The 16,551-nt window shown below is 39.9% G+C and overlaps 1 protein-coding gene across 1 annotated transcript in view; it reads left to right on the plus strand.

Annotated features, from left to right (window-relative positions):
* LVRN (laeverin) overlaps positions 1–16,551 on the plus strand; it is a 139,719-nt gene that overhangs the window by 102,760 nt on the left and 20,408 nt on the right. The window contains exons 13-14 of the mRNA XM_040421655.1: positions 10,827–10,882; positions 12,291–12,438. Of these exons, the coding sequence (XP_040277589.1) occupies positions 10,827–10,882; positions 12,291–12,438 (204 nt within the window). The remainder of the gene's footprint in view (positions 1–10,826; positions 10,883–12,290; positions 12,439–16,551) is intronic.

Below are 16,551 nucleotides of genomic sequence, written 5' to 3' on the forward strand. Positions count from 1 at the left end.
TTACGGCGATACCACATTTATAAAAAAAATTCTTGTGTTTTAATACTAAAAAACTAAAACTTTTTAAAAATATTTTTTCTTTTTATCACCATATTCTGACCCCTATAACTTCTTTATAGATACGTATGTTTACAGAGTCAGTGATCATTTTCTGTGGGACGATCTGTAATTTTTTATTGATACTATTTTGAGTGTGTGTTACTTTTAAACATTTTTTGGAAAGTTAAGCGATGAAAAAATGGCAAATTGGCCATTTTGAGTTCTCTTTCTGTTACCACAGTCATTGTACAGGACAAATACATTTATACATTTTAATAGTTTGGGCTTTTTGGGACACGGCAATGACTATGATGTTTATGTTTTTTAAAGTTAATTTATTTTTACGTGGGGTAATCTTTTTTACTTTTTTTTGGCCCTCTAGGAGGGGAGAATGTGCAGTTCTCAGATTGCTTTTAGCTTGTAATCCCTATTTGCTGTTTGGCATCTTTCACACAGGCGAGTTTTCAGCACGGGTGCAATACGTGAGGTGAACGCATTGCACCCTCACTGAATCCGGACCCATTCATTTCTATGGGGCTGTGCACATGAGCGGTGATTTTCACGCATCATTTGTCCGTTGCGTGAAAATCGCAGCATGCTCTATATTGTGCATTTTTCACGCAACGAAGGCCCCATAGAAGTGAATGGGGCTGCGTGAAAATCGCAAGCATCCGCAAGCAAGTGCGGATGCAGTGCTATTTTTACGCATGGTTGCTAAGGAGACGATCAGGATGGGGACCCGATCTTTATTATTTTCTCTTATAACATGGTTATAAGGGAAAATAATAGCATTCTTAATACAGAATGCTAAGTAAATTAGGGATGGAGGGGTTAACAAATAATAAACAAATTTAACTCACCCCATCCACTCGCGTAGCGGATCTCCTCTTCTTTCTTCAGGACCTGGGTGATGGACCATGTGATGAGCGCAGTGACGTCATCAAAGGTCCTTTACCCAGGTCCTGAAGGAAGAAGAGGAGATCCGCTACGCGACCAAGTGGATGGTGTGAGTTAAATTTGTTTATTATTTTTAACCCCTCAATGGACATTTTACTAAGCATTCCGTATTAAGAATGCTATTAGTTTCCCTTATAACCATGTTATAAGGGGAAATAATAAAATCTACAGAACACCTAACCCAAACCCAAAGTATACATATTAGGTATTGCCGCATCCGTAACAACCTTCTCTATAAAAATACTACATGATTTAACCCCTCAGGTAAACACTGTAAAAAAAAAAAAAAAGTGTCAAAAAGCCATTTATCACCTTACATCACAAAAAGTGTAATAGCAAGCGAACAAAAAGTCATATGCACCCCAAAATTGTACCAATCAAACCGTCATCTCATCGCGCAAAAATGATACCTTACGTAAGAGAATCGCCCAAAAAAAAAAAAACTATGGCTTTCAGACTATAGTGACACTAAAACATGATTTTTATTTTTCAAAAATGATATTAGTGTATAAAACGTAAATAAATAAAAAATGTATACATATTAGATATCGCCGCGTCCGTAACAACCTTCTCTATAAAAATATCACATTATTCAACCCCTCAGGTGAACACCGTAAAAAAAATGGTATCAAAAAGTCATTTTGTCACTTTACATCACAAAAAGCGATAAAACAGTCATACGCACCCCAAAATAGTACCAATAAAACTGTAATCTCATACTGAAAAAAATAAGCCCCTACATAAGACAGTCACCCAAAAAAAAAAAAAAGTTTGTAAAATCAGTTTTGAATACCCTAAGGGGTGTAGTTTCTAAAATGGGGTCACTTTTTTAGAGTTTCTACTCTAGGGGTGCATCAGGGGCCTTCAAATGGGACATAGTGTAAAAAAAACAGTCCATCAAAATCTGCCTTCTAAAAACCATATGGCGTTAAGTTCCTTCTGCTCCCTGCCGTGTCGCCATACAGCAGTTTTTGACCACATATGGGGTGTTTCTGTAAACTAAAGAATCAGGGCAATAAATATTGAGCTTAGTTTGGCTGTTAATCCTTGCTTTATTAGCGAAAAAAAATTATTAAAATGGAAAATCTGCCAAAAAAAGTTAAATTCTGAAATTTCATATCCATTTTTTATTAATTTTTGTGGAACACCTAAAGGCTTAACAAAGTTTGTAAAATCAGTTTTGAATACCTCAAGGGGTGTAGTTTCTAAAATGGGGTCCTTTTTTTGGGAGTTTCTACTCTAGGGGTCCATTAGGGGGGGTTAAAATGGGACATGGTGTCAAAAAAAACTGTCCTTCAAAATCTGCCTTCCAAAAAACATATGGCATTCCTTTCCTTCTGCGCCCTGCCATGTGGCCATACAGCAGTTTAGGACCACATATGGGGTGTTTCTGTAAACTACAGAATCAGGGCAATAAATATTGAGTTTTGTTTGGCTGTTAACCCTTGCTTTGTTACTGGAAAAAATGTATTAAAATGGAAAGGTTGCCAAAAAAGATAAATTCTGAAATTTCATCTCCATATTCCATTAACTTATGTGGAACACCCAAAGGGTTACCAAAGTTTGTAAAATCAGTTTTGAATACCTTGAGGGGCGTATTTTCCAAAATTGGGTCATTTTTGGGTAGTTTCTATTATGTAAGCCTCACAAAGTGACTTCAGACCTGAACTGGTCCTTAAAAAGTGGGTTTTGGAAATTTTCTGAAAAATTTCAAGATTTGCTTCTAAACTTATAAGCCTTCTAACGTCCCCAAAAAATAAAATGGCATTCACAAAATGATCCAAACATGAAGTAGACATATGGGAAATGTAAAGTAATAACTATAATATGAGGTATCACTATCTGTTTTAAAAGCAGAGAAATTGAAATTTGGAAAGTTGAGAATTTTACCAAATCTTTTGTCAATTTGGTATTTTTTTTTATAAATAAAAATGAAATATTTTGATTCAAATTTACCACTGTCATGAAGTACAATATGTGACGAGAATGGTCTGGACAAGTATAAGTGTTTTAAAGTTCACCACATAAAGTGACACATGCCAGATCAGTCTGGTCCTTAAGGTGAAAAATGACCCGGTCCTTAAGGGGTTAAGTAGTCAACTTCCACTGTACAGTTGTCGTCAAAGGGATAAATAAATAATAATAATATTTTCAAAAAAAGACAAAAAAGAAACCCTTTTCAAACAAAAAATGCATAAGTGGATATTAACTGTATGCAGCTGTGCCTTTGACTTCATTAAAATTCAAAGCCTAAAAGGATATACAGTATTATTAAATCAATTATCTCAGCTAGACCTAAAAGTTTCTGATAATAAGTGGATACTTTAAGAGCTCATTTACATATGACATTTAATATTGCTCTTAAAAATGTTAATATGCAATATATAGTCTTGTTCAACCAGAAGTCTAGATATTGCTGGAGGGTCCTATAGCAAAATGAAAAAAGGCCATACAGGGTACAGACCATAAATATCTTAGGCATTTACAGAACCCTCGTTGCATATTTAACAGTAGTAGCTAAATACACCCAGATCCCTCTTGAACTGTTTTAGTGAACTCACCATCACCACCTCCTCAGGCAGAGAGTTCCATAGTCTCACTGATCTTACCATAAAGAATCCTTTTCTATGTTTGTGTACAAACCTTCTTTCCTCCAGACGCAGAGGATGTCCCCTCGTCACAGTCACAGTCCTGAATATAAATAGATGATGGGAGAGATTTCTGTTCTGACCCCTGATATATTTATACCTAGTGGTTACATCTCCCCTCATAAGGTTTCATAAGGTTAATAACCCTAATTTTGATAATCTTTGTGGGTACTGTAATCCACCAGTTCCATTTGTTATTTTGGTTTGCCTGCCTTTTTAACCTGCTCAAACTACAGTATACAATCTCTCTATTGCACTGAAAAGGTAGCAGAAATATGTTCTTATCACATACATTCTTTACCCCTTTTGATGCACCCAATGATCTTACACTCCTTGGCAGCAGCTGCCTGAAACTGCTTGCTACAGTTAAGTTTACTGTCAACTAAAATTCTTCAGTTCTTTTCTATGTCAGTTTCACCAAGTTTTTTTTCCCATTTAGTAAGTAATCTACAGTATAAATATGTAATTTCCTATGGTGATAGCTCCGCCCCCGTCATTGTACCCCTCAGATGCCGCATTCATACATGGTCGCGGCATCTGAGTGTAAATTTAACAATAATTCAAACTTACAAACTTTCAGCCGAAATCCCGTATGACATCATCACGAGTAATGATGTAATCTTGTGCCGCACGGGATTTCGGCCGAGATCTTCAAGCAAGATGGAGGCTGGCAGCCAGTCGCGAGCAAATGGATGAGGTAAGTTAGAATTTTTTTGTTTTTTATAGTATTTCAGGTTAAATCGATTCGCTGACACGAAGCACGAGGAAATTCGGCTTCTAGGCAAATCTAATTTATCCTGAAATTCGGATCGGATTCCACTTCATGGGATTCGATTCGCTCATCTCTAACTGTGATCTACTGCATAGTGCAACAATGGTCTTGCATAAACTCACCATCGCACTGTGGCCTTAGACACCAGACCCATGCAACATCTAACCACAGGGGACAGCAGACAGATGTGAACACAACATTTAGCATAATGAACACAATTGTGTGCATAGTCGTAATGTACACTGCAGGCTGATATGTCATATCATTTGACTGTATGATCCCAATATCCTAATGTGGCTTAATTTGGAAAAGCCCCTTTAACCTTGGTTCTGTAATAGTATGTATGCAGCCATCTTCATTCTGGTACCATATCTATATATTGAGCTTAGCTCTGTTGTCCTGTATATGTACAAGGCTTCATTCTGTTATTGCATCAATGCAGTTTTCTTGCTTCTGTGATCATAATTATGGTGTGAGCTTGGTTCTGTTAATATATCTATATACTGAGCTTGGTTCTGTTATCTATGTACTGAGCTTGGTTCTGTTACTGTCAGTGCACTGTACTTGCTTCTGCTTTCTGTGACCTGAGCTGGACTCTTTCTATATCTGTGTACTGAGCTTGCTTCTGTTAACTTATCTATGTACTGAGCTTCGTAGTAAACTTCCATTAAATTATCTTCACAGTAAGCTTGCTTTACAGTACCTTTGACTCAGCTTGGTTCTGTCACTGTATGTATGCTGTAGGCTTGGTTCTGTTATCTTATCTATGCACAGAGTTTGGTTCTGTTGCTGTGTCTAGGATGTAGAATAGGCAGTTATACAATAGGGCTCGCAGAAAGCATGGGATGCACACAGCCGGTATCCGTGTTTTGTGTACCGCAAAACAGATACGGTTGTGTGAATGCTTCCTTAACCGCCTCCGGACCGCCTAACGCAGGATTGCATTCCGGAGGCGGTCGATTCATTCCTCCTGGACGCACCGGCGCGTCATCTCGCGAGAGGCGAGATTTCCTGTGAACGCGCGCACACAGGAGCGCGCGTTCACAGGAACCGAAGGTAAACGAGTGGATCTGCAGCCTGCCAGCGGCGATCGTTCACTGGCAGGCTGTATATGCGATTTTTTTAACCCCTTAAAGGTATATTAGACGCTGTTTTGATAACAGCGTCTAATATACCTGCTACCTGGTCCTCTGGTGGTCTCTTTTGCTTGGATCGACCACCAGAGGACACAGGCAGCTCTGTAAGTAGCACCAATCACCACTACACTACACCCCCTGTCACTTATTAACCCCTTATTAACCCCTGATCACCCCATATAGACTCCCTGATCACCCCCTGTCATTGATCACCCCCCTGTAAGGCTCCATTCAGACGTCAGTATGTGTTTTGCGGATCCGCGGACCCACGGATCCGCAAAACACATACGGACGTCTGAATGGAGTCTTACAGGGGGGTGATCAATGACAGGGGGGTGATCACCCTATATTAGACTCCCTGATCACCCCCCTGTCATTGATCACCCCCCTGTAAGGCTCCATTCAGACGTCCGTATGTGTTTTGCGGATCCGCATAACACAGGCACCGGCAATGTGCTTTCCGCATTTTGCGGATCCGCACATTGCCAGAACTATATTGAAAATGCCTTTTCTTGTCCGCAATTGCGGACAAGAATAGGACATGTTCTATAGGCTCTACAAAAAACGCAGTGTTCGCCCGATCAGGCCTGATCTTGTGCGCACACTTGCGTTCAGTCCGCCCCACCGCAGTGACAGAATTTTTTTATTTTCTGATCACTGCAAAAAGACCGTAAAATCGCTGCGGCGCTATAAAAAGATCACTTTTGAGGGGCATGGCGAGTTCATAGAAGATTTTTTTTTTTTGGCACAAGTCAGCGGAAATTGATTTTTTTTTTTTTTTTCTCTTACAAAGTCTCATATTCCACTAACTTGTGACAAAAAATAAAATCTCACATAAACTCACCATACCCCTCACGGAATCCAAATGCGTAAATTTTTTTTGACATTTATATTTCAGACTTCTTCTCACGCTTTAGGGCCCCTAAAATGCCAGGGCAGTATAAATACCCCACATGTGACCCCATTTCGGAAAGAAGACACCCCCAGGTATTCCGTGAGGGGCATGGTGAGTTCATGTGAGATTTAATTTTTTGTCACAAGTTAGTGGAATATGAGACTTTGTAAGAAAAAAAAATAATAATTCCGCTAACTTGTGCCAAAAAAAAAAATATTCTAGGAACTCGCCATGCCCCTCACGGAATGCCTTGGGGTGTCTTCTTTCCAAAATGGGGGCACTTGTGGGGTATTTATACTGCCCTGGCACTTTAGGGGACCTAAAGCGTGAGAAGTAGTTTGGAATCCAAATGCGTAAAAAATGCCCTGTGAAATCGTAAAGATTCTCATTGGAATTTGGGCCCCTTTGCGCACCTAGGCTGCAAAAAAGTGTCACACATGTGGTATCGCCGTCCTCAGGAGAAGTAGGGCAATGTGTTTTGTGGTGTATTTTTACATATACCCATGCTGGGTGAGAGGAATATCTCTGTAAATTGACAACTTTGTTTAATTTTATTTAAAAAGTTGTCATTTACAGAGATATTTCTCTCACCCAGCATGGGTATATGTAAAAATACACCCCAAAACACATTGCCCTACTTCTCCTGAGTACGTCGATACCACATGTGTGACACTTTTTTGCAGCCTAGGTGCGCAAAGTGGCCCAAATTCCAATGAGAATCTTTAGGCTTTACAGGGTTGCTCACAATTTAGCCTTGCCCAAAATTCCAGAACAGTAAACACACCCCACAAATGACCCCCTTTCGGAAAGAAGACACCCCAAGGTATTCGCTGAGGGGCATATTGAGTCCATGAAAGATTGAACTTTTTGTCACAAGTTAGCGGAAAGGGAGACTTTGAGAGAAAAAACAAAAAAAAAATCAATTTCCGCTAACTTGTAGCAAAAAAAAAAAAAACTTCTATGAACTCGCCATGCCCCTCATGGAATACCTTGGGGTGTCTTCTTTCCAAAATGGGGTCACATGTGGGGTATTTATACTGCCCTGGCATTTTAGGGGCCCTAAAGCGTGAGAAGAAGTCTGGAATCCAAATGTCTAAAAATGCCCTCTTAAAAGGAATTTGGGCCCCTTTGCGCACCTAGGCTGCAAAAAAGTGTCACACATGTGGTATCGCCGTACTCAGGAAAAGTAGGGATATGTGTTTTGGGGTGTCTTTTTACATATACCCATGCTGGGTGAGATAAATATCTCTGTCAAATGACAACTTTGTATAAGAAAATGGGAAAAGTTGTCTTTTAGAGAGATATTTCTCTCACCCAGCATGGGTATATGTAAAAAGACACCCCAAAACACATTGCCCAACTTCTCCTGAGTACGGAGATACCCCATGTGTGACACTTTTTTGCAGCCTAGGTGGGCAAAGGGGCCCAAATTCTAAAGAGCACCTTTAGGATTTCACAGGACATTTTTTACACATTTGAATTTCAAACTACTTCTCACGCATTAGGGTCCCTAAAATGCCAGGGAAGTATAACTACCCCACAAGTGACCCCATTTTGGAAATGGTATTTTGTGATGGGCATAGTGAGTTCATGGAAGTTTTTATTTTTTGTCACAAGTTAGTGGAATATGAGACTTTGTAAGAAAAAAAAAATCATCATTTTCCACTAACTTGTGACAAAAAATAAAAGTTCCATGAACTCACTATGCCCATCAGCGAATACCTTAGGGTGTGTACTTTCCGAAATGGGGTCATTTGTGGGGTTTTTCTACTGTCTGGGCATTGTAGAACCTCAGGAAACATGACAGGTGCTCAGAAAATCAGAGCTGCTTCAAAATGCGGAAATTCACATTTTTGTACCATAGTTTGTAAACGCTATAACTTTTACCCAAACCAATAAATATACACTTATTGCATTTTTTTTTATCAAATACATGTAGAACAATAAATTTAGAGAAAAATTTATATAGAAATGTAGTTTTTTTTTAAAAATTTACAACTGAAAGTGAAAAATGTTTTTTTTTGCAAAAGTTTTGGTAAATTTCGATTAATAACAAAAAAAGTAAAAATGTCAGCAGCAATGAAATACCACCAAATGAAAGCTCTATTAGTGAGAAGAAAAGGAGGTAAAATTCATTTGGGTGGTAAGTTGTATGACCGAGCAATAAACCGTGAAATTAGTGTAGTGCAGAATTGTCAAAAGTGGTCTGGTCATTAAGGGTGTTTAAGCTAGGGGAGCTCAGGTGGTTAAGCAGTGAATACCTTACTGACTGAATCCAGTGCTCAGCCTTCCAGATTCTGGACCTTGTAGTTTTTCTTTTTCTCTCTCTCTCTCTTTCTGGAGAACTGTAAAGTAGAGATGTTTTTTTGATGCAAATATCTCAGAGACATGATTCTCTGGGAATCAGGCCAAGTCTTCTGAGGAGTGAGCACATGTAGCTCCTCTCTGTTCCTCAGCTAGACTTACACTGAACAAGGGCTGGACCTAAGTCTATCTACTAGATTCTTGCAAGGGCAGAGTCAAGATTCTTAACCCTGACATCCATACAAAGCTATGCAGGTACAATACAATACATTAGAACATTACATTAAACCATAATAACATATCCATGCACTGAGCTTGATTTTGTTACAGCATGTATGTTGTGTGCATGGTCTAGTTACCGTAGCTTTGTACTGAGCTTGCTTTTGATATTGTATCTGTACAGTGGGCTTTGATCTGTTACTGCATCTATGTACTAGGCTTAGTTCTGTTACCACACATATGTGTTAGGGTTAGTTATGGGACCACTGGGATGCACTAAACCTAACAGACATGGTGCCAGAAAACCATGAGGTCCACATTCTGAAATTAAGTCTCCAGTTTCTAAGTAAAATCAATATCATATTGATTTCTCATAAAACACTTATGCATAGTGAATGCATATCATGGTTCCCATGGTACCTTTAATCTGCCCCTGGAGAGACACTTCCATATGAGAAAAGTTTAATACCAGGAGCAGGTTGCAAACTGAACGTCAGGATTCTGAAAATGAATACAAGAAAGAAAATTGTAGATTAAAAATCAGTGCAACTTTATTTTTAGTCAAGTTAACCACAAACATATAAGTGGAAAAATCATTTTTCCCAGTTGTAAAAAAAAAGGGACAATTTAAAAAGATTACTCACCTTCACCAATACCCTGTTGCCGCTATTCTGATGATGTTCTCCCCTTCCTGTCCTGGCTCAACACGCTGTAAATATCATGAAAGGCTCACTCAGCCAATCACTTGCTGAGGCGGGTCAACGCTAAGGCCAGTGAATGGCTAAGCAGGGCTTTCTTGGCGTTTCTGCTGTGTCAAGCTGGGGTAGGAAGTGGATAGGAGAGCAGCAGGCACCAAAGCAGCATCGGAATGGAACCGCCGGGGTATTGGTGAAGGTGAGTAAACATTCTTTGTTATTTTTTATATTGTGGCCTGTTTTTTTTTTTTAAGAAAACTTTCTCCCTGGAAAATTCCTTTAAGGCCTCTTTCACACAACCGTTTTTTTTTCTGTTTTGCGGGCCGTTTTTTGCGTTCCATATACGGAACCACTCATTTCAATGGTTCCGCAAAAAAAACGGAATGTACTCCGTATGCATTCCATTTCCGTATTTCCGTTTTTCCGTTCCGTTGAAAGATAGAACATGTCCTATATTTGGCCGCAAATCACGTTCCGTGGCTCCATTAAAGTCAATGGGTCCGCAAAAAAAACAGAATGCATACGGAAATGCATCCGTATGTCTTCCGTATCCGTTCCGTTTTTTGCGGAACCATCTATTGAAAATGTTATGCCCGGCCCAATTGTTTCTATGAAATTACTGTATACTGTATATGCCATACGGAAAAACGGAATGGAAAAACGGAACGGAAACACAACGGAAACAAAAAACGGAACATCAGATCCTTTTAAAACAGACTGCAAAACACTGAAAAAGCCATACGGTCGTGTGAAAGAGGCCTAAGTCATATACCCTTCTGCCTCTACTTTCTCCTAGCATAATTTGGTTGATTACCAAGAACCATAGCTCAAACAGAAGGGTATATATATAGGTCATCTGAGCCAGACCACATGGGTTTGTTTGTGGTCTGTTACCATGGAGATGCATAGGTCTACATAGGAGCTTTAGACACAAAATGGTAGGATATTTTTAATCAAGACTCTGCAGAATAGTTTCATGTTTTGATGCATTGCATATATAAAAAATAAATGTTTGTAAAGGTGGACCTAGCCTTTAAAGCCTTTATACATTTTTGTGATATTTTTTGCAATATCATGAAGACTAAAAATGATGAATATTAACATACTAGTTGAAACTGAGCTCGTCTGCTTCCACTAACATCTTGTTTTATTTGTATGCAGTTTCTGCCAGTTGTTAATAGAGTGCAGATCATGGATGATGCATTTATATTGGCAAAGTAAGTATGAAAACTGCTGAATGATAGCATGCCTAATAAATGTGAAAAGTAAGCATTCCAAAATCTAAAAGTGATGGTTTATGAGCTTTAACAGCAAACATTATAAAATATAAGATTTATGTACATCCATGTATTTTACCTGAGGTGAAAAGAAATGCTGATGATCTCAGGAGAATAAAGTTCTGGGCTGGGATTTAGAGCAATGGCAAATTGTTGAATTTTCACTTTTACAGTTTTTAAAGAATATATTACTACAATAAATCATAATCCTACCAGTAGCACTTAACACAGCCACTATCTTCATTGCACAATTCATGCATCTACTCTTTGCAGATTTTTTTTTGTTTTTTAAAGCATTTGGGCACCTTTTAAATTTTAGCTTTTAGGGTCAGTTAAAGGAATTATCTTGAGTTCCGGTGACCTACTGGGCTCTCCATGGGTAAGCTAGGCAGAGTATTCCATCTAGCAGTGAGCCTGGTGACATCACCGGCCCTAGTGAGCGGTCTTTATCACTGCCCCAGCCTGAGGATAGATCATCAGAAAGAAAAAACTGCAGAACCCCTTTAAAGTAGTAAAACAATATAAAAACTATCCAAATTTAGTGTTGCCATAATTGTATTGACCCACAGAATAAGGATATCACGGCATATTTAGCGCACAGTGAACGGCGTACTATCAGAACACAGCAATTTTATAGGTTTTAGCACATAAACAAACAGCCATTCATAATAAGCAAGTGAAAACAGCTGCTGCTTGCACGGCGGCTGGCGTTTCAGTGGCCGCATCTGACCATACACTGACCACCACCTTCGGTCTTAGGCTACATCCATACGAACGTTAGGGCTCAGTGCCCGTGCTGCGGACCGCAAATTGCGATCTGCCATGCACGGCACAGACCGTGGGGCAGCCGCATGCGGATCGTGGACTTATTCACTTGAATGGGGTCCGCGATCCACATCCAATGGTCCGCACCGCAAAAAAGTAGTGCATGCGCTATTTTTTTGCTGTGCGGAGGCACGGCCAGAAACACCATGGAAGCACTCCGTAGTGCTTCCGTTGGGTTCCGATCCGCGCCTGGTCTGCTCACTAGGAGAACACTAGGCCAGCACTGTCAGGTAGAGGGGAGCAGAGAAGAATGTTAGTCCACCACTGAATGCAAGAGAAGGTGGACCAGATTATTGGCCACATCATAAAAAGTGGGGGCGATAGCAGAGAGGAAAATGTACATAATAAAATAACCAATATTTGTATTGCATGTATATTGTAATAATACCTCATTTGAAATGGCCTGTTCATTCCATAGGAATACTTTTTGTGGGGTAACCCCTTTAATACCAGTGACCTGCTATTTGTATTATTAGTCATTGTGGCTGTGCTCTAATTGGTTTGGTGTTATTTTTATTTTTAGTGCTGGTTACATGGAATATGAAACATCTCTCAATTTAACAAGATATCTGGAAAACGAAATGGAAATCCTGGTGTGGTACAGAGTTCTGAAACACTTAATTAACTATAAAAAGTCACTGGTTACATATCATTCCTTTCCGCTAATAAAGGTATTAATAATTATTTTATCAATTTCCGCACATATTGTCAAATATTTAAAACAATTGAGGCAGTGGCGTAACTAGAAAAGACAGGGCCCCACAGCAAATTTTTGAACGGGGCCCCCCCCCCCCTAGCAACTTCTTCAAAAGCTGCTCCAGTGCAAACTCCACTCCTGTATTTAGTCAAGATCGCTGTCTCAGACGAGGCCCGGCACCCGCTCCATCCGTTTCCTATAGTGTCTCTGTATATAATGTCATTTTATAATACTGTTGAGGGGGCCCTGACAAAAATATCTTTCAGTCCTCCTTCTGGGTGGGCCTCTTCTGAGTTTGGGCCCCAAAGAAGTCGCTTACCCTATAGCTATGCCTCTGCATTGAGGGTATGATTCTCGCTGGGCCCTGTCAATTTTGAGCCATTGAGAAGCGTGGCAAGCATGTAGGCTCTTCTGCTGCTACCTCCGTGGCGCAGATGCCAACTGTGCATGCGCAGCTACACTTTAGGGTGTCAGATTGAAAGGGCCAGGCGAGATGTCTGGCCCTGTCAATCAAATGGGGGAGGGGGGAATCTTTTGAGCAAGGGGGCCAGCCACTTGCTGCTCAAGAAGTCTAGGGTCAGGTGCAACGTGGAAGTGATGTCTCCCCAATCAACGTAGAAGTAATTGCATGCCACACTGAAAGGGGTTGTCTCACTTCAGCAAATGCCATTTATCATGTAGAGAAAGTTAATACAAGGAGCTTAGTAATGTATTGTGATTATCCATATTGCTTCCTTTGCTGACTGGATTCATTTTAACATCACATTATACACTGCTCGTTTCCATGGTTACGACCACCCTGCGGTCTAGGTGGACTATGCACACTCTTATGGTCCAAGCCACCAGAGATGCGGGCGCTTTTTCATAAACTGCGCAAGCACGACCACTGCTGCTGGATTGCAGGTTAGTTGTAGCCATGGAAACAAGCAACATATAATGTGATGGAAAAATGAATCTAGTAAGCAAAGGAAGCAATACATTAGTAAGTGCCTTGTATTAACTTTCTCTACATGATAAATGTCATTTCCTGAAGTGAGACAACCCCTTTAAGTATAGATTGTAATTAAATTCAAATATTTATTGAAGATTCCAAAATAGCAGAGAATTCACATATAGATATAGTCGACAGAAGGTCAGAAACGATACATAGGAGTAGTGAATGTGGACTGACGTTTCGGTCTAGCAATAGACTTTGGTCACAGAGTCACACTGAGTAGGAGCAAGCAAATAGATGGTGTGAGGTGTAAGAGTGGCTGATGCCCATGTGGGAAAGGTGTAGCAGCAATGCAGGGCATGGATGGCACAGACAGTGCAAAAGGAACAAGCTCAGACTACAGTCACTACTCATATATATCATTACTGGACTATATATGAATTCTCTGCTGTTTTGAAATCTTCAATAAATGTTTTAGACTGAGTTGCAATCTTTAATTAAAGGGTTTGTCCCATAAAAATATTCTACAGTTTTCAAACCAGCACCTGGATCTGAAGACTTTTGCAATTGCATGTAATTAAAAATGTATTGTAGCTACTGAGTTATTCAGTGAAATCTATCTGTTTAGCGCCACCTGCTGTTTGCTCTTTTTTTTATTATTCTCTGTCCTGCTGTTTGAGATGGAAGCACATGCTCAGTTCCATCCTTCAACTGCCACCAGCTGCAGCAAATGGGACACAGCCCCTGAGAAAGGACACCAGCTTCAATTAAATCTAGCAGAACAATTGGAGCAATGAATGGGGAGATCTCTGAATCTATGGCATGTACTAGTTTATGTATGATTTTCATCACACCAGATTTTCCCTATCCAAATTGGGACATTCCCCAGAGATCAGATACTTATAGATGGAAGATAAGTAGTGATAATGAAACAACCCCTTTAAGATACAGTTGGTAATTATTTTATTAATTATAATTAGGTATAGTTCGGGTAGCCAAATAGTAGGACTGTGTTACTACTGCATTGTATCTCTAGGGTCATGGCTTACCTGCTAGTCCCAAATTTCATAGTAGAAGCTCAACTACATTATATGTGTAAATGTTTGGTACTATGACATAGGAAAAGTATATTGTATACTCCAGTGTAAGTGAATATTTTGCTATAGTAATATGTCATTTTAAAGTACGGAATATTTGGACAGATAGTTCTCTCCTGATTACTGGAGATTCAGCAGCCAGAGACTCTTTTTTAATTGTATCTGTGTGTGTTTTATACAGTTTTACTGGCTTTAGAGTGCTGTCAAATAAGCCAGGTGAGGCAGATAAGTACAAATAAAACCTTTTGAAGGTGGCATGATAAAGCTAGAAATAACTACTGTATGGGAGCTTTTACAGATGTCTGCAGATTCTGCAGGAAACATCAAATGGGTCAGAGACCTGGCTTCTCTTCTGTCCCTCTGTTCAGAACTGTTCTCTGTGGTGGTTACTGATTGAGACATCATTGGCTTGTTGTTTCGATGCAACCTGGTAAAGTCTTAATAAAAGAGATTGAAATACAGTGATGTCTTATGATTTGGACCCTGGTGAAATATAGTTCTGAGCTGTAGGATCCCATTGATAATATATGTATGTATTCCCTCTGTACTGTGAAATCCACTCACTTAAATCACTGCGAAAGGTGCACCACAATGATATGCAACTGACAACACTGGCTAATCCGTCAAGCTGATGTTAGGGTTTCTACCACTTCGTTTTCACATAATTAGCTTTCAGACACTAGCGATCCGCTAGTGTCTGCTCTACCAAACCATCCTAATATAATAGGTTTTGGGGCAGCCGTTTCGCTAAAAAAAGAACTTATATTGATATGCTAATGAGCCTCTAGGTGCTATGGGGGGCGTCATTAGCACCTAGAGGCTCGGTCTACCTTCACAAACTGCCGCCGCCCAGCGCGTCCCTCCAGCCCGCCCATCTCCTCCGGAATGCGATCCTCCCTGTGAGCGTATGTATTCGGCGCATGCGCAGTGAATGTCTGACCGCTTCCCTGCTCAGACATCTCCACTGCGCCTGCGCCGATTACTTAATAGTGCTCCGAGGAACAGGCGCAGTGGAGATGTCTGAGCAGGGAAGCGGTCAGACATTCACTGCGCATGCGCCGAATACATACGCTCACACGGAGGATCGCATTCTGGAGGAGATGGGCGGGCTGGAGGGACGCGCTGGGCGGCGGCAGTTTGTGAAGGTAGACCGAGCCTCTAGGTGCTAATGACGCCCCATAGCACCTAGAGGCTCATTAGCATATCAATATAAGTTCTTTTTTTAGCGAAACGGCTGCCCCAAAAGCAATTATATTAGGATGGTTCGGTAGAGCAGACACTAGCGGATCGCTAGTTTCTGAAAGCTAATTATGTGAAACGAAGTGGTAGAAACCCTTTAAGAGCTGAGACTTTAGCCAATGTATTCCTGTCAGGAACACATCGGAGCCCTTTTGCACCACCGTCAAGGTATCTCAGTGTGGCATGGGTTCCTACCACTAGACTACCTACGGTGTGTGAACACGGTCTGAGAGGTGCTAAGATACAACTTACAGCCAAGCTCCCACATACCTCCATAGTCAGATTAGTGATGAGCGGCAAGGGTTATATTCGAATTGCAAATATTTTGTAGAATATTCAGCGAATATTCACAAATTTTAATATTAGTTATAGTCTACGATTGTTTTTACTCAAAAAATCGACAAGGTAATGATCACGTAATATGCGAATTTTCGTAATGCAAATTTTCGTAATGTCAATTTTTCAATTGACGAGCAAAAACATGATTCTTCCCTGCTTCTTGCTTGTGGGCCAATGAGTCATAGCACTATATCGAATAAATTCGTTTTTTTTAGAAAATTCGTAATATTCTAAAACAAGAATATATAGCAATACAGCGAATATTAGAAAAAAACGAATGTAGAGCAATTTAGCTAATATAGTGCTATAATTTTTTGTTAATAGTTGTAATTTTTTTCCAATCTGAACTTCAGATGAGAAAAAAAATACAACTATTAGACAAAAAAGATTATAGCAATATATTAGCTAAATTGCTCTATATTGATTTTTTTTTTGACTATTCGCTATATTTCTATATATTCTTGTTTTAGAATATTAC

Source organism: Bufo bufo, chromosome 2, assembly GCF_905171765.1.
Source record: "Bufo bufo chromosome 2, aBufBuf1.1, whole genome shotgun sequence".
Taxonomy (NCBI): domain Eukaryota; kingdom Metazoa; phylum Chordata; class Amphibia; order Anura; family Bufonidae; genus Bufo; species Bufo bufo.